The 26855-nt window shown below is 38.4% G+C and overlaps 1 protein-coding gene across 1 annotated transcript in view; it reads right to left on the bottom strand.

Moving 5' to 3' along the window:
- Positions 1–5632: 5632 nt before the first annotated feature.
- Positions 5633–26855, bottom strand: part of cpne4a (copine IVa) — a 75989-nt gene continuing 54766 nt past the window's right edge. Inside the window, exons 9-16 of the mRNA XM_073872394.1 lie at positions 26576–26662; positions 26277–26336; positions 22762–22895; positions 21068–21122; positions 20907–20958; positions 11681–11814; positions 11366–11602; positions 5633–6474 (exon numbers count right to left, since the gene is read on the bottom strand). Of these exons, the coding sequence (XP_073728495.1) occupies positions 6343–6474; positions 11366–11602; positions 11681–11814; positions 20907–20958; positions 21068–21122; positions 22762–22895; positions 26277–26336; positions 26576–26662 (891 nt within the window). The 3' untranslated portion in view covers positions 5633–6342. The remainder of the gene's footprint in view (positions 6475–11365; positions 11603–11680; positions 11815–20906; positions 20959–21067; positions 21123–22761; positions 22896–26276; positions 26337–26575; positions 26663–26855) is intronic.

The following is a 26855-nucleotide window of genomic DNA, read 5'->3' on the forward strand; positions in this document are numbered from 1 at the left end:
TCGGTATTTTACACTTGGTGCCCTGTTTTCGGGTTGTTTGTGATGGGGTGGAGCGGTTTTGGCTGAAGTTTGGACGTGTGATGCTGGCCCGGGAATTTTCGGGTGTTTGTTGTATCACCTCCCACCTCTATAATGGCTATATAGGTGCACTGGAACAATCCTTCCTAACATGCATTAAACTTTCGTTTACAAAGACGTGAAACTTCACCGAGTGGTCAGGGGTGTTCACTGATATGCTCACACAAAAATCACTGCAAAATACGCATTCCAACAGGTTTTATCATAGTTTTGTCCAACTCCATTGACTTGTATTAGATGTGCTGTGAGGTACGGTATTACTACGCGCCGGGAACGTTGTTTGTATTCTTGCAATTGGCAAAGGCGGATTATCGCCACCACCTGGGCTGGAGTGTCTATTATTCAAACTCTCAACAGAAGAATATACAGGTGTGAGGAGTTTGGAAATATTGGTCCACAAGTTTACAATGAATGCTAAAACAGCTGTTGGAAAGCATCTTTTGCAGCGATTTTTGTGTGAGCATATCAGTGAACACCCCTGACCACTCAGTGAGTTTTTCACGTCTTTGTAAACGAAAGTTTAATGCATTTTAGGAAGGATTGTTCCAGTGCACCTATACACCTATTGTAGAGGTAGGAGGTGAAACAACAAACACCCGACAATTCTCGAGGCAGCTGCATATGTCGAAATTTCAGTCAAAACCGTTTTATTTCATCACAAACAATCTGAAAACATGGCTTTAAATGTAAAATACCGAACTTGTCCTTTAAAGTGCACCTATTTCATTGCTAAAAAAATGTGTATTATTTTGTGTGTTTGGTATAATACAATGTGTTTGTGTGGTTTATGGTTAAAAAACATGTTATTTTCCACATACCGTACATTTCTGTAGCTCCAGATATATTGCTTTCCTCAAACTCATTGATTTTGTACAAAGCTCATTGATTTGAAAAGCTCTGTGTCCCTGATTGGCCAGCTAATCTGTACATTGTGATTTACCTGAATACTTCTGACGTCAGCCGGAAATGACGCTAAGTGACACTCCTTACCATGTTTGAAAGATTCACTCACAATGCAAGGCCTGCAGGAGTTAATTTACAGGCTGTGAGTCAAAGCGGGAGGAATTATAATAATGTCGGTCTTGTCCACATCAACAGGCCAAGGAAGTAATCTTTTGCCTGCGATCAGTCTGTTTGTTGTAGTCCAAGAAAAGAGATTTACGTTGGAAATGATAACTCGCGTCATCGTTTACTTTGGAGTATGTGCCTTTTGCATATCGTTAACAAGTACTAATACATACTTATTACACACCAAAGGAAATGTGAAATTGTGAATCGGACTATAGTCAAAGAGTATAGAAAAACAAGAGGCGAAACTCTGATGCGTTTTTGGCAACAGCCACTAGATGGCGCTTCAGTAGCGCAGCCGCCATTTTGGAATGAAAATTCTCACAGCCAATTCATTTTTAATTCATTCTCAGCGAATTCTAGTACGTTTCTTAAATTAAAATTATGTTCACTTGCTACACCTACACTAAATGCTGTATTGTCTTGTATGTATGTGTTGTGTTGTTGTTGTTATCAGTTGTGGAATCCAATCATTGAATAGATACACATTTGAGAGAGTTTTTTTTCTTGCTTTATTATGTAATTCTATTTTATGCTACTTTACACATTTACTATTATTATTAGTTACCAACTCCACTAGGTATGAAATATATTTTGTACATATTAATCCCGTGGATCCCGCTACGAACATGATAATCTTGTAGAACATGATCCTGTAATTGCCACTTTTGGACGGTGGCTGTGTTCTATTGGCTTTCCCTTCTTGTCAATATAAGTTCTTTGCTATAGTTGTCCTTTAAAGTCTCTAACCCAAATTAATATTCTTTCCAAAAGTCCTAAACCACCTCATTGAAACATGCCCCCACATACATCCTATATCGCTATGTAGGAAGATTTGTACAACACCGCCCAAATGCATACACAACTTTAATTCTTGCTGTAGTATTATTGCCGGCGCCATGTATTGGCTGTGTTTTGGTAAGGGGGCGTAACATTTTTTTTACCTCTGTTTAGGTATTCGACCAATCACAATGCACTGGGTAGCTCTCCAATCAGAGCGCACCTCGCTTTTCAGGTAAGACAGGGCATAGAGGAGCAACAATAATGTATGATATGTGGAAAATAATGTGGTTTTTTTTTTACTTTAAACTATGTAAACACATTGCATTACACCAAAACCTAAAAATAGTTTTTTTTAGCAACATCATATGACCTCTTTAAGAAAGCGTGTACGTAATGTAATGATGGAGGAAGCTGTGACTGCTTTTAAATGGCCGATCAGTAATGGACCCAGTAAAACTCAAATGACCCATGCAGGCTTTTAGGGAGTCACGACATGCTCTGGTTAATTGAGAACTAATAAGATAATGAAGTACAGAAAGTGAGAAAGTGGATGTGGTTGACAGGGTATTTGTGAGGTTTTTATTTAAGATTGAGAACAGGGTTACACTGACAGACAAAAGGCTTAAAAGCTGTCACTGGGACGGTACTCTTAACTAATATGTACCATTTAGCTACAGATACAGAATGTATCTTTGAAGTACTTATATGACCCTTTAGGTACAAATGTGTACTTTTTGAAAGGGTGCAGGTTAGGGTTATCCTTCAGCACTTGACTATTGAGATCTAGATATATTTAGTCAATACTGTGTTTCTTGTATTAATGGATCCCCCCCATGAGGAGAGGTTTCGTTTTGTTACAAAAAAATCTGTATTTTTTACTTTTAATGTGATTATTTGAAAGTCTTCCATTCAGGGCACACAGTTTTGTGTGCAATTTATCAGTATGATTTTGAAGAATGTCGTTACTAAACAGTAGATGGTTCTCTAGGGGAAAGCTGGGGTTTGTAAAATCTCTCTGGAGACTCTCAGGAGCTCATCAGAGGTTTACAGCAGGTCTGCTGGTGTGCGTCATGACAGTTTGAGGACCTGCGGAGAGTAGATGTTTGTATTTTACGTTTACTGAAATTGTCCCCTGACAGTGTCTATAATGAGCACGTCTAGCAGTCTGTAAAGTACAGTTCTCAGCTCTGTGACAGCAAAGAAACTGCCTAGGAAAATAATACATTTAATTAGAAAGTGTAGGTGCCACCGATGAAATATAAGCCAACCATTTCAAGCCATCATTTTTAGCCTTTATTGTTGACAAAAAAGGATTTAAAGGAACTGCTGATCCAAAGTTATTTAAAACCATTTGTTTGCATGAAACACAAAAGGAGATTTTTTTATAAAATTTCAACATGTTCATCACAAAAAAGGCCTATTACTGTATTTTAGTAGATTTGAAACATTTTAATGGCCAAACGTGTTGATCAACTTGTATAGATTAACCTGTTTTCACCATAGTCATACATGCTGGAATGGCATTAATAAATAAAATATATATAAAGCTCAGATGCAAAAGCTGCTAAATGCCACCTCAGTCAAAAATGAGAAAATTGTATTAACTGAATGCTCTTGGTATGCATTATTATCAATTATACCACAGGGCTGTTAAATGCTTTATTCTGATTGGCTGAGAAATGTTTCATGCGTGGCTGTTAGGGGTGCACCGATATATCCGCTGATAATGCTTGCTTCTATCCTTCCAGCGCAGTCTCACCCCATGTCGTCAATATTTGACGACACTTGACCATTCGTCAATATGTGACGCGGAGGGTATACCTTTCGCGTCATTTTTTGACGAACTGGGGACTTCAATACTATTACGTCCGTTGCATTCTCTTCTCCTATTTTCTTACCATTTTCGCGTCGGTTTAGGGTTAGATTTACATAATGACATCCCTACCCAAACCTAACTCTAACCCCAATGCCAGGTGAGAACTGTTTCTAACCCCAACGCCAGGTGACAACTGTTTAATTTCGCGTACACTGTTTAATTTCGCGTCGGTTTAGGGTTAGATTTACATAATGACATCCCTACCCAAACCTAACTCTAACCCCAACGCCAGGTGACAACTGTTTCTAACCCAAACGCCAGGTGACAACTGTTTAATTTCGCGTACACTGTTTAATTTCACGTACACTGTTTAATTTTGCGTAATCTAACCCTAAACCGACGCGAAAATGGTAAGAAAATAGGAGAAGAGAATGCAACGGACATAATAGTATTGAAGTCCCCAGTTCGTCAAAAAATGACGCGAAGGGTGTGCCCTCCGCGTCGCATGTTGACGGGTGGTCGAGTGTCGTCAAATATTGACGACATGGGGTGAGACTGTGTTAATCCTTCTCAATGAATTACGGTGAAATGCAGCTACATCCAAAAACCAGGGGGGCGCTCTCGTGCAGAAACTCAATACGCGCTGCAATCGAGTAACTATACACACGCAGCTATGACACGCAGCTCCAGGAAATGGCTTAAGGATATATTTATATTGTTGTTCTTTAAACCTTTTCAGGTATTTTCATATTAATAAAGAATATGTAAAATGATTATGTATGACCATCTTTGGTGTGCATTATTTTCTTATATTTTTCTTATAATTCAGGCCATTCAGAAATAAAGTTTTTTTTAGGCAGAATCGGATAAACGCCACATCCATTTTCAGTCCCCAGAGTGCACAGAAAACTGTACATGTAAACTGACCTTGGATCGCATTCAAACTTTGGTCCCTTGTGTAATTTTAACACATTATGTGTCATTTTGTGTTAAAATGCAACACGAGTTGTGTTAAAAGTAAATGTGTTGTTTCAATAATAACACAGAGATGGGTGGATTCTGGGACAACACATTTAGTGTGTTGTCCCAGAATAAACCCTAATGTGTTGTTTTTAACACATTCATTCTAAGTGTGGGTTCACACCAGCCGCGTTTGAGGCGTCAAATTAGTGTCTACCGCGTCTAGTTTTCCGCTTGAACATTTTGAGTTTACTCGCTTCATTTGCGCGTGAAAGCCGCGTGTGAAATTCTAGTCATCGAGATTCGCGTCTTGGGAGGGGCTTCTGCGACTCCACTCGCATCCTGTAATCACATCACTACAAGAGCAAGCTCCTGATTGGTTAACGCAGTGCATTTTTCCGCCAAAGTTCAGATTTTTCAACTCACACACTTGCGGCGGCAATGCTTAATTTGCGGCATTCGCGCGAATTAGACACGCGAACTAGACGGATTGTGTCTACCGCGCCCCGCAAAACACCTCATTCGCGCCGCGAGACCTACAGATGTGCGTCAACGCGTCTTCACATTGACTTAACATTGAAATCACTTGATGCCTATACCGCGGCTGGTGTGAACGCAGCATAAGAGTGAACTGTCTTTAGTTTTTTTCCAAAGAAATGGATTTTATTAGAAATGAAGGTTTCTGCCAAAAAATACCATTTTAATTTCAAAGACTAAAGTGACATTTGTGAAAATAAGGCATTTCAATTACTGACTAATAACAGTTGCCATTGCCATTAAAGTAAAATTATTGAACCTAAACATAAGAGCTTGATAAAAATGCTCATTTAGGCCTACAAAAAAACATGTCTGACGCAGTTAGAAGGTTTTGCATCTGAGCTCTTCATATATAAATAAATACACATTTTTCAAAGGATCAAATGTAAACATTTTTAATTGATATTTTATTTTACTTCGATTTCTGTCTAAAACCCCACAAATGCATCATTCATAGCACAAAGTTTATTTTCAAACAGTCTTCAGTACATCATCACTTAAAACTACCGAAAAATACTTCAAGTTCTAAAGTCTTGCATGTGGACATTGTTAGGAGAGGAGCATCGCAATGAATAATATGCTAGCCCCAGGGGAACCATTAAAAAACAAGGCTGGTTTATTTATTAACATGCAAAATACAATCATGCACCTGGCCCTGAATCTGTAAAATAGGACAAAAATATATACAGAAAGAAATAAAACATATCATATCCACACTTACTGTATATATATTATATATATAGTCATATATAACTAATTCAAGTAGCTATTCTCTAGGATCCAAAATGCTTTACAATGTAAGAACATTACGAAATTTAGCAAAATCTCAATAAACTTTTATATAAAAGAAACCAACAGATAATCCACACACTAAATAAGTCCCAGTCATCATGCTTAGGTCAGACATCTTGGTGCTTCTCTTCATACATTTCAGGTCTGTACATGTGCGCATGTACATAATAGGAATGGTAGCATTGCAACACTTATGCAAGTCTCACAGTCTACGCATGCAAATGCAATAGAGTAGAACAGATTTGTTTTTCAAATTCACAGAAACGTGCTATTTTGGGGATCGAGCGACAGCTCGTGGGTTCAACGCTTTAGTGACCGAACGTCCTGGAAGACTCGTACTCGATGGGGCACTTGGGCTTGATTCCTTTACTGTTGTAATAATCCACCACCTGGTTGGGGACCTCGGCTAAGACACTTTTTGCCAGAGCGGCGGGAGAAGCCTGTGACATAAAGCCAAATAAAAACAGCAGTGAATAAAACTTTGAATTAATCGTTTTGCCATCTGTGAAGAACACGCACAGTGATCAAAAACGCAAAAGGTACTTTCGAACTGGGTTTCGAACAGGCGCTGAGGGAAAACCAGGGGACACCCGAGTAGGATTGCAGGGATGATGCAAACCCTTCCAATTCCTATCAGCCAATTAGTGGATAGTGGAGAAAAGATGCTCAGATAAGCACTGGAGGTGGCTGACGCTTGGTGTTGCCTGTCAGGTCTCATCAATCCAGTATTTGTCTACAAAGTCTCCCTTGAGGTTTCCAATAACCTGGACTGTCACTTGGGCTTGTCACATAAAGAGACAAGCGGATGCCGGACGTATACTGTAGGTTCATTCTTGTTATATGTTAAATTTGACTTGAGTCAATTACAGTATGATGAATTTTACACCAAAATGCTTTGCATTTGGAAGTCGGTATCATGGCTAGTTAATTTCCTCAACAACACAAATAAACAAATAAGCTGCAAAAGCTTCAACCCAAGATCAAAACTTTCTCAGATGACCTCTCAGATTGTGTATATAAAATAAATGCAAGCTGTATATATTGACAAAGCCACACTATTCTTGACCCTGTTGAGATAAGGCCTGTCTCTCTGCATTCTGCGGTTTGTATCTCTCTTGGGATGAGCAGTAGATGTGATAATTAATGGAGCAGTCAAGCTAAAGGTTATTAGATTGCTCCGAGTCTGGCGTGGTAATGTGAGAGGTGCGGTGAGAATGAAGCGGTGAGTAATTAACCAGCAGAGATTGTGCTCTGAGGTTCTTCAAACATTATAAGGACGCAGAATAAAGATCTCTGCATAATAAAGGCCAACGTCTACAGTCGACAAATTTCAGCTGTATGTATAATCATTTTAACTTCCAATTTTAAAGTAGAGAGCTCTGGTTTCAAGCATGCAAAGCGTCCTCAAGCTATGAAATATTAGCTACTTAGAAGTAAATGGAAATTATGAATATACCATCGCCGGTAATCAGCCTTGTTTGTGCTGAGATCCCTCATAATTGAATTTCAGTACTGAATTACGAATAGCAAAAAACAGACAAATAATAACAAACTATTGACATTTTACTGCTTTATTGGTGAATATTTACAGTTTTGTTTACATTTAAACCTAACTTTAAAAATTGAGTTCCACTGGGTTCGGCAAATTCTTGTTATGAAACCTTATCGAGGAATATTCCACTTTCATAAAAAAGTTCTGATAATTTACTCACCCCCATGTCATCCAAGATGCTTATGTATTTCTTTGTTTAAAGGGATAGTTCGGCCAAAAACGATACCAAACCCACTACCTACTCACCCCCAAGCTGTCCAAGTTGCATATGTCCATTGTTTTTCAGACAAACACATTTTCAGATATTTTAGAAAATATTTTAGATCTTTCTGTTGATTAAATGTAATGTTACGGGGTCAAGCAATAGTCCACGACCCTCAAGTCCAAAAAAAGTGCGTCCATCCTTCACAAATTAAATCCAAACGGCTCCAGGATGATAAACAAAGGTCTTCTGAGGGTAATCCGTGCGGTGTTGTTGTAGAACTATCCATATTTAAAATGTTATTAACGTTATTAACTACCTTCCGGTAGCGCCGCCATCTTAGACTCAGGAGAGAGTATTAGCGTAGTGTACGCACTTTTCTTAGTGACGTATGACAAATTCGGAAGGCGGGGGCACAGAGCAGCAACAGAGAAACCGCTGTATGCTGCGTAAGCGCTCATCCTGAATGCGGAGGACTCTAAAATGGCGGCGCTACCGGAAGGTAGTTAATAACGTTAATAACATTTTAAATATGGATATTTCTACAACAACACCGCACGGATTACCCTTAGAAGACCTTTGTTTATCATCCCGGAGCCGTTTGGATTTAATTTGTGAAGGATGGACGCACTTTTTTTGGACTTGGGGGTCGTGGGCTGTTGCTGGACCCTGTAACATTACATTTAATCAACAGAAAGATCTAAAATATTTTCTAAAATATCCGAAAATGTGTTTGTCTGAAAAACGATGGACATATGCAACTCGGACAGCTTGGGGGTGAGTAAATCATGGGTTTAATATCGTTTTTGGCCGAACTATCCCTTTAATCGAGAGGAAATTCCGTTTTTGAGGAAAACATTCCAGGATTTTTCTCCATATAGTGGACTTTAGTGGACCTCAAAGGTTTACAGCTTCGATGCAGTTTAAAATTGCAGTTTCATTGTAGCTTTAAAGGGATCCCAACTGAGGCCTAAAGGTCTTATCTAGCAAAACGAATGTCATTTTCAGCAACAAAAATAACAACTTGTACTTTTAAACCACAACTTTCGTCTTTCACAAGTTGTGTGACACACTAGCATGACCTTACATATTACGTAATCACATCGAAAGGTCACGCATAATGTATGCAAAGGTAACGCGTGTGGAGAAAAAGGACCGTTCAGATGTTTGTTGTATGCGGAATGATACGAATTAATGTCTTTGTGTCAGTTTATTGTAGAAAATGGTCCGCAAGTGTGTTTTTACATATGTAATGTGTGATCTTTCGACGTGATTACGTAATACGTAAGGTCACGTATTTTTGTTGTCGAGTGTACAAAGGTTATTGTTTAATGATCCACAAGTGTTGGCAAAGTTCACTTTCTACATAAAATAGTTCAAAGTTCAGGTCACAAATTAAAAAAATGAACTAGTTCAGTTCATAGTTCATATTTCAAAATTTTGAACTAGTTCATAGTTCGTAGTTCACGAATTTGTGCTTAAAACAAGCAAAAAAAATCTGCTAATGGAATAAGAAAATTTTTCTTGAATTTGCTTGATACAAGAAAAATTCCTTAATAAATTTCTTATTCCATTGGCAGATTTTTTTTGCTTGTCTTAAGCACAAATTCGCTTATTTTTGATATGTTTTGTCTAAAAACTAGACTTATTTTCTTAGGTCATTTGCTTATCAAGAAAATACATCGTTATTTAAGAATTTTTTAATATATCTACTAGGGATGCACCGAATCCAGGATTCGGATTCGGATTCGGCCGAATACTGGGCTTTTTGACGGGGTTCGGGTTCGGCCGAATCCTAGATTTTTTTTCCACCGAACCGAACCCTAGGCTTGCGCTATGCTGGTCGACGTCACGCGGCCGTTGATTACACACATCGGGTGCTGATGTGGAGATGAGCTTTTTCTTTCGGTGAGCCTTAGGGGCTGGACACACCAAAACTTTTAAACACGGCTGAAAACGCCTTGAGGACGCCGAATGCCAGCTGTTTTTCAGCCGAGCGCTTGGTCGCAGTGATGCTTCAGCTGTGAGCCGGTTGGTTGCTGTGGTAATGTCCTGCCCCTCCTCCACTGTAATTGGACGGCCGTGTGAAGACTGTGACATTGACGAGCGGAGCTTCTAACTCAAAGTATATAGTTTTCAGCTCGGAGCTGCTTGCTTATTGGAAAAACGAGCGTGTCGCAACGCATCGCTTTTATTATGCATAGGCTTATGGTAATTGTCAAAATAGTTTTCCAACTTGTCATCCTGGCATAATGTACAGTTAAAATTAAATAAAGTGAAAAATACACTGCTGAGGACGTTGTTTACTTCATTAATGTGTTTTACTGTGTTAATGGAATAAGGATGCGAGTAGGATTCGGTATTCGGTTTCGGCCGAACCTTAAACGGTGGATTCGGGATTCGGCCGAACCTAAAAAATCTGGATTCGGTGCATCCCTAATATCTACTGAAAACAAGACAAAAATACTAAGTAAAGGGCGATTTATAGTCGCGCGTAGGTAGGCTATCCGTAGCCTGTGCGTAGCTCTGCGTAGCCTGACGCGCACCTCGCAAAATTTTTAACAGCGCGTCAGTTCTACGCGGACCGCAAGCGCTGTGATTGGTCCACCAGAACCCCTCCCGTCAGATAAAAAAAAACGCATCATAGGTATTTCCGTTTGTGACGGTGAAAACAAAGAATGGCCAAGTTGAGGAGTGATTTAACTCAAACTGCAACAAAAGTCGCTGTTTATTTACATCCATCATTGCTGGTCTTCTCAAATTGTACACAACAAGTTGCTGTTTCTTCTTCGTTTGTGGCTTAACTTGCAAAGCTTCTTCTTCTTTGGCGTTAGCGCTGCTACTGTGGTTACACGCGTGGTTACTGTCTACCAGCAGCCTGTGCGCGTGTTTGCACGTCGACGCGGACGACGACTCAAAAGTATAAATGAAAATCGACGCGAAACCTACGCCGTCGCGGCTCCGCCGTAGGACCTACGCACGACTATAACGAGCCCTTAAGAAAGTCATTTTTTGCAGTGTGAGTAAATTATTCAGGATTTTTTGTAAAAGTGGAGTATTCCTTTAAATGTAAATACGTTATTATATAAATAAAGAGTTTGGTTCCAAAACCAGATAACTGGTGTTTTTCAAAACATGTTTATTATTATGTTATCATGTTTTTATTGCTACTTAGATGTATTTTTTAGTTATGAAGACTGCAGTTTGAATAATATTAATTGGAATGCAACAAGATTTAAAAAAAAAAAAATTTGGATCCTGGTTTTGGAACCAAACTCTTCAAATTATTACACTTTGCTCTGGTATGCTTGATTTCGATTGGTCAATGCCGACATTCCGAGGTTTACTATTCCCAGATAAAAACTGCTGGAAACAACCTCATTTGAGTACTTAAATGGTGCTTTTTAATACTTACAAATAAATTCAATACAAATATGCCTGATTTTGAATTACATTGAGATTATGATACCAATTTGGTGGCAACCGGCTGAAATTACATTATCCTTTACGTAATATTGTTGAGTATATAACTGCACGCATATTCAAAGTGTTTAGCTGTGTTTTGATTTAAACTCACATGTTTAAAGTTGCGAAACGGTACAAACTGCACAATATCACGCAACACTGGTTCTCCTTTGGGCGAACGAAGAATCCCGTCATCGCCATCTAGCATCTCCATATCGGTGAAATCTGCATTTCCCACACCCACAATGATGACGGACATAGGCAGGTGAGATGCTTGGACGATGGCCTCTCTTGTGTCCGCCATATCTGTGATGACGCCGTCCGTCAGGATGAGAAGGATGAAGTATTGCTAAAGCAAAGCGAGAAACGACAATCTGAACAAGAGAAACTTAGCAAGGTGGAGAGACAGAAGGTGAAATCCACTTACCATGGCCTCTTTGGTGTGCATCTCCTCAGAGGCAAAGTGGGCCACTTTCTGGATTATAGGAGCGATGTTTGTGGGACCGTACAACTGAAGCTTGGGAAGGCAGTTCTGGTAGGCCTCAACCACACCTTGGATACCTGCAAATTTGTATGTACACTCATGAAAAAGTTCATTAAAGGTTTTTTTTGTGGGGCAGTATGGTTTCATAAAGAGACTTTAACACCAAAAAAGCTTTTCTCTTCCACAAAAGGTACTGGATTCCATGGAGCATAAAAATGTATAAAGGAAATGTTTCTTTTAAGAACCTGAAAGGTTCTTTGGGGAACCGAAAATGTTTTCTCTATGGCACAGCTGTGGAAAATCCTTTTAGCAATTTTATATTTTCCAAAGCTACACTTTTGGTTGTGACAGAAAGATGTAAAATGCTGCCTTCAGAGGTCAGTGTTTGCTTCACTTCGTGTCTCCTGTGATACCTTCTTATGATGGAGTCTTGGAGGCAACATTGATGTTTACTTCACTCTCTTCGATATTCCTCAATACTTTGTGTTTGTCTATGTGTGGAAAGTGATTGGTTGACAAGCTCAAACAATGTAAATGCTGGCTAATAAATGGTGGGAAGACAATTTTGTAGTTTTATTTTCTAGCGAGATTAGTATTGGTATTGTAGGTTATAAAATATTTGAGTGGTTATAGACAGAATGCTTTGTATTTACTTTTCAGATACAATCCCGTTACGCTGCCTATCCCCTTAAACATAGACTGTAAAAAATATGGACATAGTGTCTTTGACATCACCCATAGGTTTGTAAAGATCTTTTTTGAAGCCAATAGTTTGCAAAGCCTGCCGTCGCCATCTTGGCTACGCAGCACTTGCGGATAACAGAAAATGGGTAAAAAGGCGGGATGTGGGTGAAGCTGAGGTGGCTGGTTGCTGAAAGCTCAAAACTCTTTGGTTATTTTTAAGCAATGCTAATGGTCTAATCAGATTCAATGGATTGTGCTAAGCTATGCTAAAAGTGGTAGCGCCAGACCCGGAGATCAGCTGAATGGATTCTAAAACAGTAAAAATCAAATGTTTAACTCTGTCTATGTTTAAATGTTTAGCTGGAAAATTAGCATATTTTCAAAAAAAGTGGAATGTCCCTTAAATATCCTAATGATTTTTGCCATAAAATAATTTTTAAAAATTTTTACACATGCAATTTATTTTGGGTTTCGATACAAATATACCCATGCTACTTAACTCTTTCTGCGCCATTGACGAGATATCTCGTCAATCAAGAGAAAACGCTTCCCTGCCAATGACTAGTATTTACGGCTTTCCGCAACTTTTTAAACCCGGAAGTATTGCCCTATGGCAAGCGGCTGCATGTCCGTGTCTGTTTTAAAGATCGCTCTGAATGGGATCTCTATGAAAAGTCTGTCACAAAAATGGAACTATCTCTGCTTTTTGCTCAAAATGTGGTGTTCTTGCAGAAACCTACCCATATTCAAAAGCTGATTACAAAAGAACTACTGAAGGTAGGATGAAACTTTTTTTTTTTTGAAAGCAGAGGGTCTGTTCTTTCATTTGGTATATTGTACGTTTATATTTTGTAAGAAGAACATTTTCTTGAAGGCATTAAACTTTTGTGAAAATCATGAAAAACGCTGGCGCTTGCTGGGAACTTTTTTAAATAACGCTGACGGTGAAAGAGTTAAAGGAATAGTCTACTCATTTTCAGTGTTAAAGTATGTTGTTGCCTTGGCTGGGAGTTGTTGGTGCATCCCTCTGTCGTCTGTGTGCGTGCACGTGGGCGCTGGAGCGCGCTGCGGCTCTTCGATAGCATTTAGCTTAGCCCCATTCATTCAATTCTACCATTTAGAGATAAAGTTAGAAGTGACCAAACACATCAACGTTTTTCCTATTTAAGACGAGTAGTTATACGAGCAAGTTTGGTGGTACAAAATAAAATGTAGCGCTTTTCTAAGCGGATTTAAAAGAGAAACTATATTTTATGGCGTAATAGCACTTTTGGGAGTACTTCGACTCGCCTGAAAAGTCTGCTCCCCTTCTCACTCTCATAATGGGAGAGGGAGGGTGTTACTGTGCAGAGTCGAAGTACTCCCAAAAGTGCCATTACGCGATAAAACATAGGTCCTCTTTTAAATCCGCTTAGAAAAGCGCTACGTTTTATTTTGTACAACCAAACTTGCTCGTATAACTACTCGTCTTAAATAGGAAAAACGTTGATGTGTTTGGTCACTTCTAACTTTATCTCTGATTGGTACCATTGAATGAATGGGGCTAAGCTAAATGCTATCGAAGTGTCGCAGCGCGCTCCAGCGCTTACGTGCACGCACACAGATGATAGAGGGATGTATCAACAATTCTTAGTTAAGGTAATAACATATTTTAATATTGAAAATGAGTAGACTATTCATTTAAGACTGCATGGGTTTGTAGTCAGAGGCACATATATAAATGACATGTAACCAAATTCAAGTTTATTTGTGGGTTACTTATAGCCGGACTCCAACCTGAAATTAACCTTTGATTGCATTAGATAGATAATATTTTTTGAATTAAAATGTTCACAATTACTTTTAAGCAGCTTTAGTCTCAAAGTCTATGTGGTCTCAAAGTCTATGTGTTCAACCTCAGTGATTTGCCACAGCAGTAATGTTGTCGCTGACACAGTAGCCATGATCTCCTGAGGTCAGCCTGTATTTCTCACCATGTCTCCAACTGTTTCATTTAATTAACACCTGTGAGTTTGAACACGCACGACCGGCAGCTTAAAGGTGGAGGCGTGCTGTGCCGTGAGGAGCTCGAATTAAGATGAGAATGCTTTCATACTGGAGGTCAATGGAGGTAAACGTCTCTGTGCCTTCCCCACAAAGTTGACTAAAAGAGAAGCTCCAGATGATTTTAAACCCCAAGAGACTGGCACACGTGTTAAGCTATCTCTTTAAAGCTTACAGCATGTCGAAGACAGCAAAAAGCTGGAAGTAAACTCCTGCTGATGTCCTTTCTTCATAGCACCTTGTATATCTTCATACATTATCAGTCACACTTGGCTGTTTCACACCGCTCCTGTAAAAGCGTCTCACTTTCAAGCGCTCCAGCTCGACAAATAAAACTCCTTCACGTCCACAAATAGATTGATCTCGAGATGATTTCGCATAGGACCTCCTCTTATGGGTTTGTTGCAAGAACTCTAAATCTAGCAGCTATTTAAATGTGGGCCATTCTCCCAGAGGAACACACATACACTATAGAGCATCTGTAAACAGCTAAATGAGTTTTTGCCTTTTCACCTCAACAGCTAAGTATGGTTTACAGTAATTGCATTTGCCAACAAATTCTCCTTAAAGGCACACACACAAAGCTCTGATGTGTTTAAGATAAGGTGTTTTGTAACATCTGGAGAAGCCTGTTAACAGATTGCAATCTCAAGAAAAGAGATGTCAGGAAAGACATACTAGAGCGACGGTTTCTTCGTTCCTGGATTACACCAGAACAAGCTACTGTAGGCAACACATAGCTCACAAAAGCACCTGTCTAATGGCGCTACCCCTGCCGAAGGTTGAGAATTATATAAAAATACCCATAATGCACTGCAATGTGAGCAGCCAGTCAGAACTATTTAATATATCCCTGTTAGCAATACACTCGGGGCGGATTTGCCGACACAGGCCCTGTCCCAAATGGCGCACTTCATGTGGACTTTCAGTCTTGTGGCCTTAAATTGCGCATGCTTGCTTAGTCTACAAGTCCGTAGGGTGCCCCATCTGTCATTTTTTACGCTCTGATATGAGCTCATTAGCGCCCCCTTTGCACCCTTGATTCGGTCTTTGGCAAAGCACGTACTGCAGCAGGCTTCACGCACTTTACCAACCCAGGAGTCCTTGCGAAAGAGCAATCAGACAACCAAAAGAAGGAGTTCACACTGATGGGAAACTTTTCTTCCTATTTTCGGCGTGACACTCGAGGCTGTCCCAAAATACAACTCCGGTGCGCCCTTGTGGCCTTGCGTCAATCGTCCCTAAGGTCTGCACTACATGATGTCATCAAAGTGCAATCTCCGGAGTTTGCCATTTGGGGCAGGGCCTTTGTTGCTATCCGGGATACATTCAGGACCGGCGCCACAGGGGCATTATCCCACCCCCTCAGATCACCATTAATGTTGAATGGGATTTTAATGATAAAAGTCCTATTCAGAAATCACATTCAGCTTCAAATAAGCAGTGTTGTGCTAATATGTAGGTATGCGTTTTTTGGTTGTTGTATATTAGAAGATTGCTCAGAACTCTGTATGTTGCTCACTTTAGCAGCAGTTTTTGTGCGTTAAAACTGAAGGAACGTACTAAAGCTATATAGCTGGGAGAATTACATGCATTCAAGTGATCGCCTCCTCTCAGAATTTTAGACGCCCACTCATCAGCACTCGGCTGGCACCGGCACTGGTAACATTCACAATATACATTAATCTCAATAGCAGTTGCTCGGCTGGCATGTGAATATAAAACTGTGAAGGTAATCAATAATATCAAGCTTATAAAATACAATTTGCATAAACAAGTTGACAGTAAAATTCATGTACATGTCTTGACAGTATTTACTGCTGTTGTTAATAAATATTTAAAGTGTTTGTCTAGGGTTTTTGTGTTTATCTTTTATAATTAATCTATTACGACACTTATACACTTTTAATATATTCATTAGAAGTTGATCTATTCATGCCTTAATAGCATGTTTTTCATGCACCTAAATATATGATATGATATATACTGATATACCTGGTATACACTCACCTAAAGGACTATTAGGAAATCCTGTTCAATTTCTCATTAATGCATTTATCTAATCAACCAATCACATGGCAGTTGCTTCAATGCATTTAGGGTTGTGCTCCTGGTCAAGACAATCTCCTGAACTCCAAACTGAATGTCAAAATGGGAATGAAAGGTGATTTATGCAATTTTGGGGGTGGCATGGTTGTTGGTGATAGACGGGCCGGTCTGAGTATTTCAAAATCTGCTCAGTTACTGGGATTTTCACGCACAACCATTTCTAGGGTTTACAAAGCTGCTATAGGTCAGAGGAGAATGGGCCGACTGATTCAAGCTGATAGAAAAGCAACTTTGACTTAAATAACCACTTGTTACAACCGAGGTATGCAGCAAAGCATTTGTGAAGCCACAACACGCACAACCTTGAGGCGGATGGGCTACAACAGCAAAAGACCCCACTGGGTACCACTCATCTCCACTACAAAAAGGAAAAAGAGGCTACAATTTGCACGAGCTCACCAAAATTGGACAGTTGAAGACTGGAAAAATGTTGCATGGTCTGATGAGTCTCGATTTCTGTTGAAACATTCAGATGGTAGAGACAGAATTTGGCGTAAACGAAATGAGAACATGGATCCATCATACCTTGTTACCACTGTGCAGGCTGGTGGTGGTGGTGTAATGGTGTGGGGGATGTTTTCTTGGCACACTTTAGGCCCCTTAGTGCCAATTGGGCATTGTTTAAATGCCACGGCCTACCTGAGCATTGTTTCTGACCATGTCCATCCCTTTATGACCACCATGTTACCCATCATCTGATGGCTACTTCTAGCAGGATAGTTCACCATGCCACAAAGCTCGAAACATTTCAAATTGGTTTCTTGAACATGACAATGAGTTCACTGTACTAAAATGGCCCCCACAGTCACCAGATCTCAACCCAATAGAGCATCTTTGGGATGTGGTGGAACGGGAGCTTCGTGCCCTGGATGTGCATCCCACGAATCTCCATCAAATACAAGATGCTTTATCCTATCAATATGGGCCAACATTTCTAAAGAATGCTTTCAGCACCTTGTTGAATCAATGCTACATAGAATTAAGGCAGCTCAGAAGGCGAAAGAGGGTCCAACACAGTATCAGTATGATGTTCCTAATAATCCTTTAGGTGAGTGTATACCAGCTAATAAATGTAGTCTTAATTTGGGTCAATCTGCATTTGAAAGTCAATCTGCATCTAATCTATCTAAATCAAGTAAAAATACTCAAATGAAAATTATTTTAGGATGCCAAAGTCACGTTTAATCATATGAAATGTACTTTACCAACAACATAATTGTGGCCAGTAAAAATCCTGAGTGGCTAGTAACTTGAAAACAACTACAGTAGTCACTTTGGCTGGTGAGCAAAAAAGTTAATGTCAAGGCCTGGTAATAAGTAATTAAATACTTTTTGGAGAGAGTAATTTGTAAAGTAATTGAATTTCACGATTGAAGAAGTACTTAGTAACTAGTTATTAAGTACTTTTTTTGAGAAGCACTTACCCAACACTGTACATGCCTACTTCTGAATAACCCTCATTAGTGTAGTTATCACATCTACCAGCAGATCCTGGCCCAAGCAAAACATCTAAAACCTTGAAACTTTAATTTCAGCAAGATGTTTACAACCCACTTCTCAAAGTTTTACTTTTAAAAGCTTTATTGCCAAAGCAGTGACTTTAAAGGAGTGAGGAGACTGCAAATTGGCCTCTTTTTTCTTGAAAAGCAAAAACTTGCCAGGGTCTAAAAGGTTGTCAATAGTTTCGAAAGTAAAGGCTGTTTATGAATGCACACTGTTTACACTATAGAACTGTGAAGTCTATGTCCAGCTTTTACATCTTTGGTAAGATGTGCTCTCTGTTAGTAGGAAAGATTGGCTGGCATCTGTCCTGGTGGGGCTGCAAGCCACGAGCTATAATTAGAAAAGCCTGGCTGATCAAAAGCCGAGTGGTCTGTGCCCATTCTGGGCGCCACCCTGGTGTCTTCACTGACAGAGGTGCTACAGAAATAGCAAGGGAAATCAAGTGACACCGCTGCATCGAAGAGAAGTGAGAGAGATGATCAATTCATCCTATTCATGGCTGAAAGAGGTATGATGGGAAAGCTAAGCCGAGGGCCAAACGCAAACTGGTACAAAAGGCCGATAGTCACAAACTAAATACAAAGCCTGCATTTTCAAGAGTTGACTTTCAGGGTAACGCCATCCCAATGAGACTCGTGTTTCGAGACATTGGAATGCATAGATGGTTCGGCGGAGGCTTTCTGCCGACAACAGAATTATCATTTATATTACTTTACTTTTCTATCTAATTCTGCATTGAAACACTCATTGTGCTCAGATTTTCCTCATTGCTTTCTAATAGAAGGCATCCTTTAGGATACACGAGTTTAAAACTTTAAACAGACTGTGATGATGTAAATCTTCCCCGAGAACATGGTTTAAAATGAATCTTTCTCCTGCATATCTGGTTGCACACAAGAGAGGACGTTTAAATAAAGGGTTGTATTAAAATATGTAAGGCTAGTGCACTTCTGTCCCTGTGGACAATATTCTTATCTAAAACACACTGCTATTTTTATACATGAAAATAATTTTAACATAAACATCAAAATATTTTATGTTTAATGCTATATAATTTAATATTTATTTATGTATACATTTATATTATGTAAGTAGTAACACTTTAAAATTGTATTTGTTAACATAAGTAAATGCATTAGTTAACATGAACTAACAATGAGCAATATAGGTTTTAGTGCAATATACTTTGTTAGTGTTAGTGAATGACAATACATTTGTTCATGTGAGTTAATTTTGCACAACTTACAACTTTTAATTCAAATGTATAAGTGCTAACCTAACTAATGTTAACAAATACAACCTTATTGTACAGTTGTATCATGAAAGTTTAAAAAATATATTATATTATTGTCTTTAAAAACTAGAAACAAGAAATAGATCTAATACATTTTATTAGCTCATTTGTAAGAAATACAAACAGCTTCATAACAGCTTCAATCCAAGATGCGTTCAAACAAGTTTAAAGTTCAAGTCCAAACAAGACGAACATGCATTTGGTTTATTTATTAAATAAAATTGATTGTAAAAGTTTAATCATGTCAATCAAATTTAATGTATGTTATTATTTATCATATTATATTGAATTTATGTGCAAGAATTAAACTGCACCTGTCTAGATAATAAAGCTGCTGATTATTTGCGACTAATCTTTTGCAGAATAAAAGTTTTTTTTTACATATTAAATGTGTAATGTGTATAATAATTATGTATATATAAATGAACACACATGCATGTATATATTTAAATCATATTTGCATGTGTATATACATTTTTATATTTACATATAATTTATATTATATATAAATATAAATATTTATTATATCAATATTTTTCCTTAAAATTATGCATGCATGTGTGTGTATTTATATACACATTATTTATGTTGATGTACTGTGTATAATAATTACCTGTATGTAAAAAAAGTTTATTCAGCAAATTACAAAAATTAGGCAACCCTACTAGATGACTGAAAGGGGTCGCACACCGGACGTGCAGCGCCGTGCCTCCGTCTAGGACAACTCAGAGGTATTGTAAACCGGAAGTGCACATTAAATAGTGCGTGTTTAGTCAGATAGCGCCTACTTCAAAATGCTAAATATACGTTAGCAACCAATGTTAATCGTTAATGATTTGTGACAAATATGATGTTATTTAATGGTAAACTATGTGAGTGGCGCTCTGTGGCGCGACAGGGATTTGAGCAACTTCTGAGTCAAAGCTGGGCGTCGCGGACAGGCGCCACCTGTCGGCGGCGGTGTGCGTATACTCATAGAAAACAATGTGTTTGATTTTTTTTAGAACGGCGCGGTGCTGGGCTGTGCATCCCCCTTAACAGTACCCGGGTGACAGTGCATAATTTGTTTTGGCCGATCGTTATCGCAGAATATCACAGAAATAATTGATCTTGGAACTGGCCAATTAGAATCAAGCATTCCACAGTGCCGTGTAATAAGATATAATACTTTCACCTTAGCTTAAAACATCTGGTTTTGTGCTGACGGGCACTCATATCTGTTTTTCTGTCCCAGTGGGATTAATTATTGAGGAAGAGGAGGGTGTGACAGTAACGTCATTTCAGCTCCCTCATTCAGGAATTCCCTTTAGACTGTACACTTTATAGCAGCATTAAACTTTAATGTGTCCACCCCTGTCAATACCGTAACTCAGCTACGCATATATTGATCTCATTAGTAGGGGGTAACAATACCGAAGGGCTCTTTGACATTGCCAGTGTTTTGTTGAGGGGTGGAGTAGATCCATCCACAATAAGCAGAGATCACACAAAAACATTAAGCATCTGTAGATTGTTTTGAAATAGCTAAAGCTTTACCTGCACATTCAGGATTGTCCTCATTAAAGTTGACAGCAAAGTCGTGTGAAACCTGAAAAGCAAGAAAACACATAACCTTATTCATTTCATCGTGATTCCATGATATATCAATAACACATTTCTCATGCTTTATATGCTTGCAAAAAGTTTGGTTTGGTTACCTTAAAGTCCGGAGGGATCCGAGCACCAAAGCCAAAAGCCGGGAACATTTTGTCACTGTCATGGAACGCAAAACAGACAAGAAATTAGACCTGGCAGGAATTGAGGATCTAGGGAATTATCAAATTTCCCATCATGCCCTTCTGTTTCAATGGCCTTTAATTCAAGTTGCTCATTTGTAATAGACACAGATTTGCATAATTGCTATTGTTAGTTGCCCGCCAAAACATTGTTGTGATTTGGGCTTTCCACCAGACTGAATGTCCTGATGGATGTACATTCATTCATCTCAGGCTGGAGTGAAGCCGGTGGAGCAAATGAGCTTTCCAATGATCTTTCAGAAAGCTGACATTGGTTACAGCTTAGCTACAGTGTTCAAAATGGTGAGATTTAGGATGCCATTCAAAAATGGAAGGAGGCTTTTAATGTGTGATTGTCAACTATATTGGTGCCAAAAACGAATTCATTGTTTAAAAAACTAGTTGTTGAAAAAACTTTAAAGTTCATTCAACCACAGCTGAGTAAAATGTTCAGCCTATTTGAAATCTTTCAGCCAATACATGTAATACAATTAATTAGCAGTGGCGGCCGATGACTTCTTTTTTCGAGGGTGCACGATGCGAAGTTCGTCACAACATGTATGTAGCCCGTCATGTGTGTGGGTCGTCATTTCAAAATATGTGTTCTGCACGTTGAGTGATCCTATGTGCATCACGTGTTTTGTCAAAATAAGTGCCTGCTGCAGACGCGTCTAAAGGGTTTATGATAAAAAAAGACGCTCGCGTTTGCCAGATACTCGCATAATCTCATGCGTAATCAGAGTCTTGTATGTATTTTGCGATCATGAGCGTCTCTTTTATCATAAACGGTTTTGACGCATGTGCAGCAGGCACTTATTTTGACAAAACACATGATGCACATGACCCAATAAACACATATTTTGAAAACACGAGCAACACACATGAAACTCCGAACACATATTTTGAATTAGCGGCTCTTTTTTTAGCTGCTCTTTTTTGTTACTTAGCAAAAAAATGGGGGAAAAATGCATAGTTTTATTATTAAACACAGTTTTATGTGTTTCTATAGCTTAAATGGTAGTGCATTGGTATTGTGTTCGCAGTGAACACACATAATGATAAAAATGCCTTAAAACCTTAAATGCACTATAAGTCGCTTTGAATAAAACCGTCTGCCAAATGCATAAATGTATGTAAATGTATGTATGCAGTTTTATATGACTCTTAATACAAAGTGAAGTCTGCAGTCTTTTACAATGCAAAGCAAAGATCTTGTGATATAACAAACACAGTGTAGAAATGCAACACTAGAGACCTCAACACTAGTGCCCAGAAACATAAATAATGATGACAATTATATGTAGTGTAAACATCGCCACATAACATTAAACCAACAGTGATGACATAAATAAAAATAGCAGCCATAAATAAAGGCGGCAAACAGCAAAATAACAATCTTATAATGGCATTTGCATAATGTATTCCTGCTGCAGTCCATGCTGAGAGGCTGCAAACCCTTAACAAGTAAAATAGTTGGTTTAGACTCTAAAACAACATTTGTTGGTGTGTTTGTGTATTTTATGAGGTTTTCATATGCTACACTCATAAAGAGACAACATCTTATCACTTGTATGTGTTAACACACATTACCAAATCGAGAACTTGATTTTGCTTACCTGTCATAGTCTTGGCAAATCTCCCCAACTGCGACTAAAGCTTTCAGATATTCGTTCGGCTGGTAGGGGTGAATGTAGTGTAACGAACAACTGTTCTTCGGATCCCCATTAGACGCTGTGAAATCGATAGCTACCTGAAAAGACAAGCGGCAATCAAAGAGCTTTGACGCTAATTACTCAAAATGTATGCGAGCAGCATGTGGGGTTTATCCACAGAGCATCCATTACTAATGATTACTGGATGACAGAAGGGTAAAACGCATCACTTTAAGCAGGCATGGGACTATGTATAGAAAACATAACTGGCGTGGTATGTAATTTAACGCATAAACATTCACTAACTGTACATCGTAACTGTAAGCATTCATTAAACTGTATTGTGATTCATCACTGGAACTGATAGTTAGTGGAAGTCTGCTGTATAGCTTAGTTGAAATAGCAGTGAGTTAGTTGGGTTTGATTCCAGGGAACACACTTACTGATAAAATGTATAGCTTTAATGCAATGTAATTTGCTTAGGATAAAGAGGTCTGCAAAATGCATAAATGGTAATCTGTGCCATTAGCACCAGCAATTTGTTTTGTTATTTATTAAAGCAATAGTTTATTTCAAAAATGAATATTGACATAATTAACTCACCCTCATGCCATAACAGATATGACTTCCTTTCAAAAAAAATCTAGCGAAGACACACATCAATGTCTCGTAATGAAATATCATATGACTATAGTGTTGAGACACACAAGAACTAATAAGATTAGAAATGATTATAGTTATTGACATTGAATTTAGGGCACATATGCTGCCATTTTGGTTCTGTTTCGCTTAAAGGATTAGTCCATTTAAAAAAAAAATCCAGATAATTTACTCACCACCATGTCATCCAAAACAGGATTTTTCTCATTTTAATGGACTTTAATGGACCCCAACACTTAGCAGTTTAAAATTGCAGTTTCAAAGGACTATAAACGATCCCAAACGAGGGTCTTAGCTAGCAAAACGATGGTCATTTTTGGCAAAAAAATAAATAAAAATATGCACTTTTAAACCACAACTTCTCCTCTTCCTCCGGTCCTGTGACGCGCCAGTGCGACCTCACGTAATTGACATAATGACGTCGAAAGGTCACGTGTTACATATATGAAACGCACATTTGCGGACCATTTTAAACAATAAACTGAAACAAAGACATTAATTAGTATCATTTGACGTACATCAACGTCGGAACGGTCTTCTTTCTCTACACTTGTAAACACTGGGGCGTAGTTTCGGCTACGTCGTCAGTGACCTCTTGATGTGATAACATATTACGTGAGGTCGCGCTGGTGCGTCACAAGACCGGAGGTAGATGAGAAGTTGTGGTTTAAAAGTGCATGTTTTTTATTTTTCTGGACAAAAATGAAAATCGTTTCGCTAGATAAGACCCTTATGCCTAGTTTGAGATCATTTAAAGTCTTTTAAAATCGCAATTTTAAACTGCATTATAACTGTTAAGTGTTGGGGTCCATTAAAGTCCATTAAAATGAGAAAAATCCAGGAATGTTTTCCTCAAAAAACATAATTTCTTCTTGGCTGAACAAAGAAAGACATCAACATTTTGGATGACATGGTGGTGAGTAAATTATCTGGATTTTCTTTTTAAAGAAAATGGATTAATCCTTTAAAAAGTTCAAAATATTCATCATTTTCTCACACAAATGTATTGTTTGGCTTCAGAAGATATGTATTAACCAGCTTTAATTATGGATGTATGTGCTTTTGAGCACACCATTTTAATATAAAATGATTTCTGTTCACCTGAAGAAAATAAGTCATATACATCTGGGATTGCATGAGGGTGAGTAAATTATAAGAATCTTTTTGTGGTGAATTATTACTTTTAAGGTAACAATTTACCCAAAAATGAAAACTCACCCTCATGTTCTAACCTGCGTTTAGTTTTTTCTTCCGATCAACACAAAAGACGATTTTTGATAAATGATGGTAAGGACACAGTTGACAGTTCCCACAGTAGGAAAAACAAATAAAGTCAATGGGTACTATCAACTGTGGTTCAGCCCTGATATAGACAGCAACTTTTGTTTCAGCTTGAGTTGTTAAATATACCTCCTCAACTTGGTCCATCTTTGTTTTTACCGTCGCATGCGGAAAAGCTTATGAGTAAATGCTGTGCAGATTTTTTATTACCTAATGGGAGGAGTTCTATCAGACCAATCGCAGCGCTTGCGGTCTGCGTAGAACTGACGCATTGATACATTTTCGAAGCGCATCAGTCTACAACGTAGGCTACGACCTAGGGTTCCCATCTATGCACAGGCTATGGCCTACACTCTTAGAACGGATGTGTTAAAAACAACACATTGGTGTTGATTCTGGGACAACACACTAAATGCATTGTCCCAGAATCCACCCATCTCTGTGATTATTGAAACAACACATTTTGTGTTACTTTTAACACAATTTGTGTTTAATTTTAACACAGAATCATCCCAAAATTACACATAATGTGTCAAATTAACATATAATATGTTAAAAGCTTAACACAAAAAGACACATCCTTTCTAAGAGTGTAGGGTTCCCCTCTACACTATGCATAGGCTACAGCCTAGGGTTCCCATCTATGGATAGGCTAGGGCCTAGGGTTCCCATCTACAGTATGCGTAGGCTACAGCCTAGGGTTCCCATCTATGGATAGGCTAGGGCCTAGGGTTCCCATCTACAGTATGCGTAGGCTACAGCCTAGGGTTCCCATCTATGGATAGGCTAGGGCCTAGGGTTCCCATCTACAGTATGCGTAGGCTACGACATACAATCGACGCAGAAATATAAATTGGATTTTAGAACAACATAAAGCTGAGTAAATAATAAGTACATTTTCATTTAATTTCATTTTCATCCTTTAAGTTTTCAAAAAATATCTGATATCATGCCGCTTTCTCAAGAAATATCTCCAAATTATTTTAACTGCGTATTATATAAATTCCTAAAATGTGTGCCTATGTACACTATAAAATAATTAATAGAAACAAAATAATACAGAAACAACTAACCACAACAGATAACAACAAATGTGCTAACAAAATGCAATTTTTTAAAAACAACTAACCACGACAGATAATAACTACAGTGCACACAATGTGCCATGTGAAAATAACTGCTGTGGGCTGCAGGTGATTCATTTATTACTTAACATCTGCAGGCAAACAAATTTAGAATGACACTTTATTTTTCCTGTTCCCATTAGTGTAGACATGGTAATGGGTAATAAATTAAAAGTGCTCTGAATAACAATAACCATCATTCATTAAGTAAAACTGGCAGCTTGCTTATCAGGCAACCCAAATGCAAACAAACAATTTTTTTACTAGTATAAACACTAGGGATATGCAAAACTACCATCAACATCAACTAATCTGTGCAATGTGTGCATGACTAGTTAACAAATCAGTTTTAAGATTAAATCGTGCTTTGGGTTTATCTCACTCTAAGGTTGATCTGCGTCTGTTTGGACTTACTGTAAACTGTATTTGGCAACCACCCATAATGTAGTCCAGAAAAGAATGCATCTTAATTATCTGTGAATATAAAAGGGCAGATTATCAGGAAAGCATTCGAGTGTAAATTCATGCTGTTATCTTTTCTCATAACCTCTAATTCATGTCAACAGCGATCAAATTCATTGGCCATTTACAGCGCCACTTTAGCCGAGTGAAAAGGCATCTAGCTGTGTAAACTTGTCATCTACTTTATCCATCAACAGACACTTTCTGACTTTCTGAAAGGACCAGATATCGTTTACAGAGATTCATTTTACCTTGCATTGATTTAAAATGACAATCCCAGAATTCTTGTAGTTCTTCTTCTTGACCTTATATTTAGGGTTTATGCATTCCCACTGGACCTGTCGTTGTTTAAGAAAACATAACCATTAGCTTTACATCAGTGCTGGTGGGAGGGGGAAACCGAGACACTTTAAACAATGCAATACTATAGCTTCATTAGAATGACTGAGACGACACGTAATCGCATCCCATTGGAGCAGGGAAGTGCTTGAGCGAACAATAGACTCGCAATCAACATTTTCAGTCATAATA

This window comes from Misgurnus anguillicaudatus, chromosome 10 (genome assembly GCF_027580225.2).
Source record: "Misgurnus anguillicaudatus chromosome 10, ASM2758022v2, whole genome shotgun sequence".
Taxonomy (NCBI): domain Eukaryota; kingdom Metazoa; phylum Chordata; class Actinopteri; order Cypriniformes; family Cobitidae; genus Misgurnus; species Misgurnus anguillicaudatus.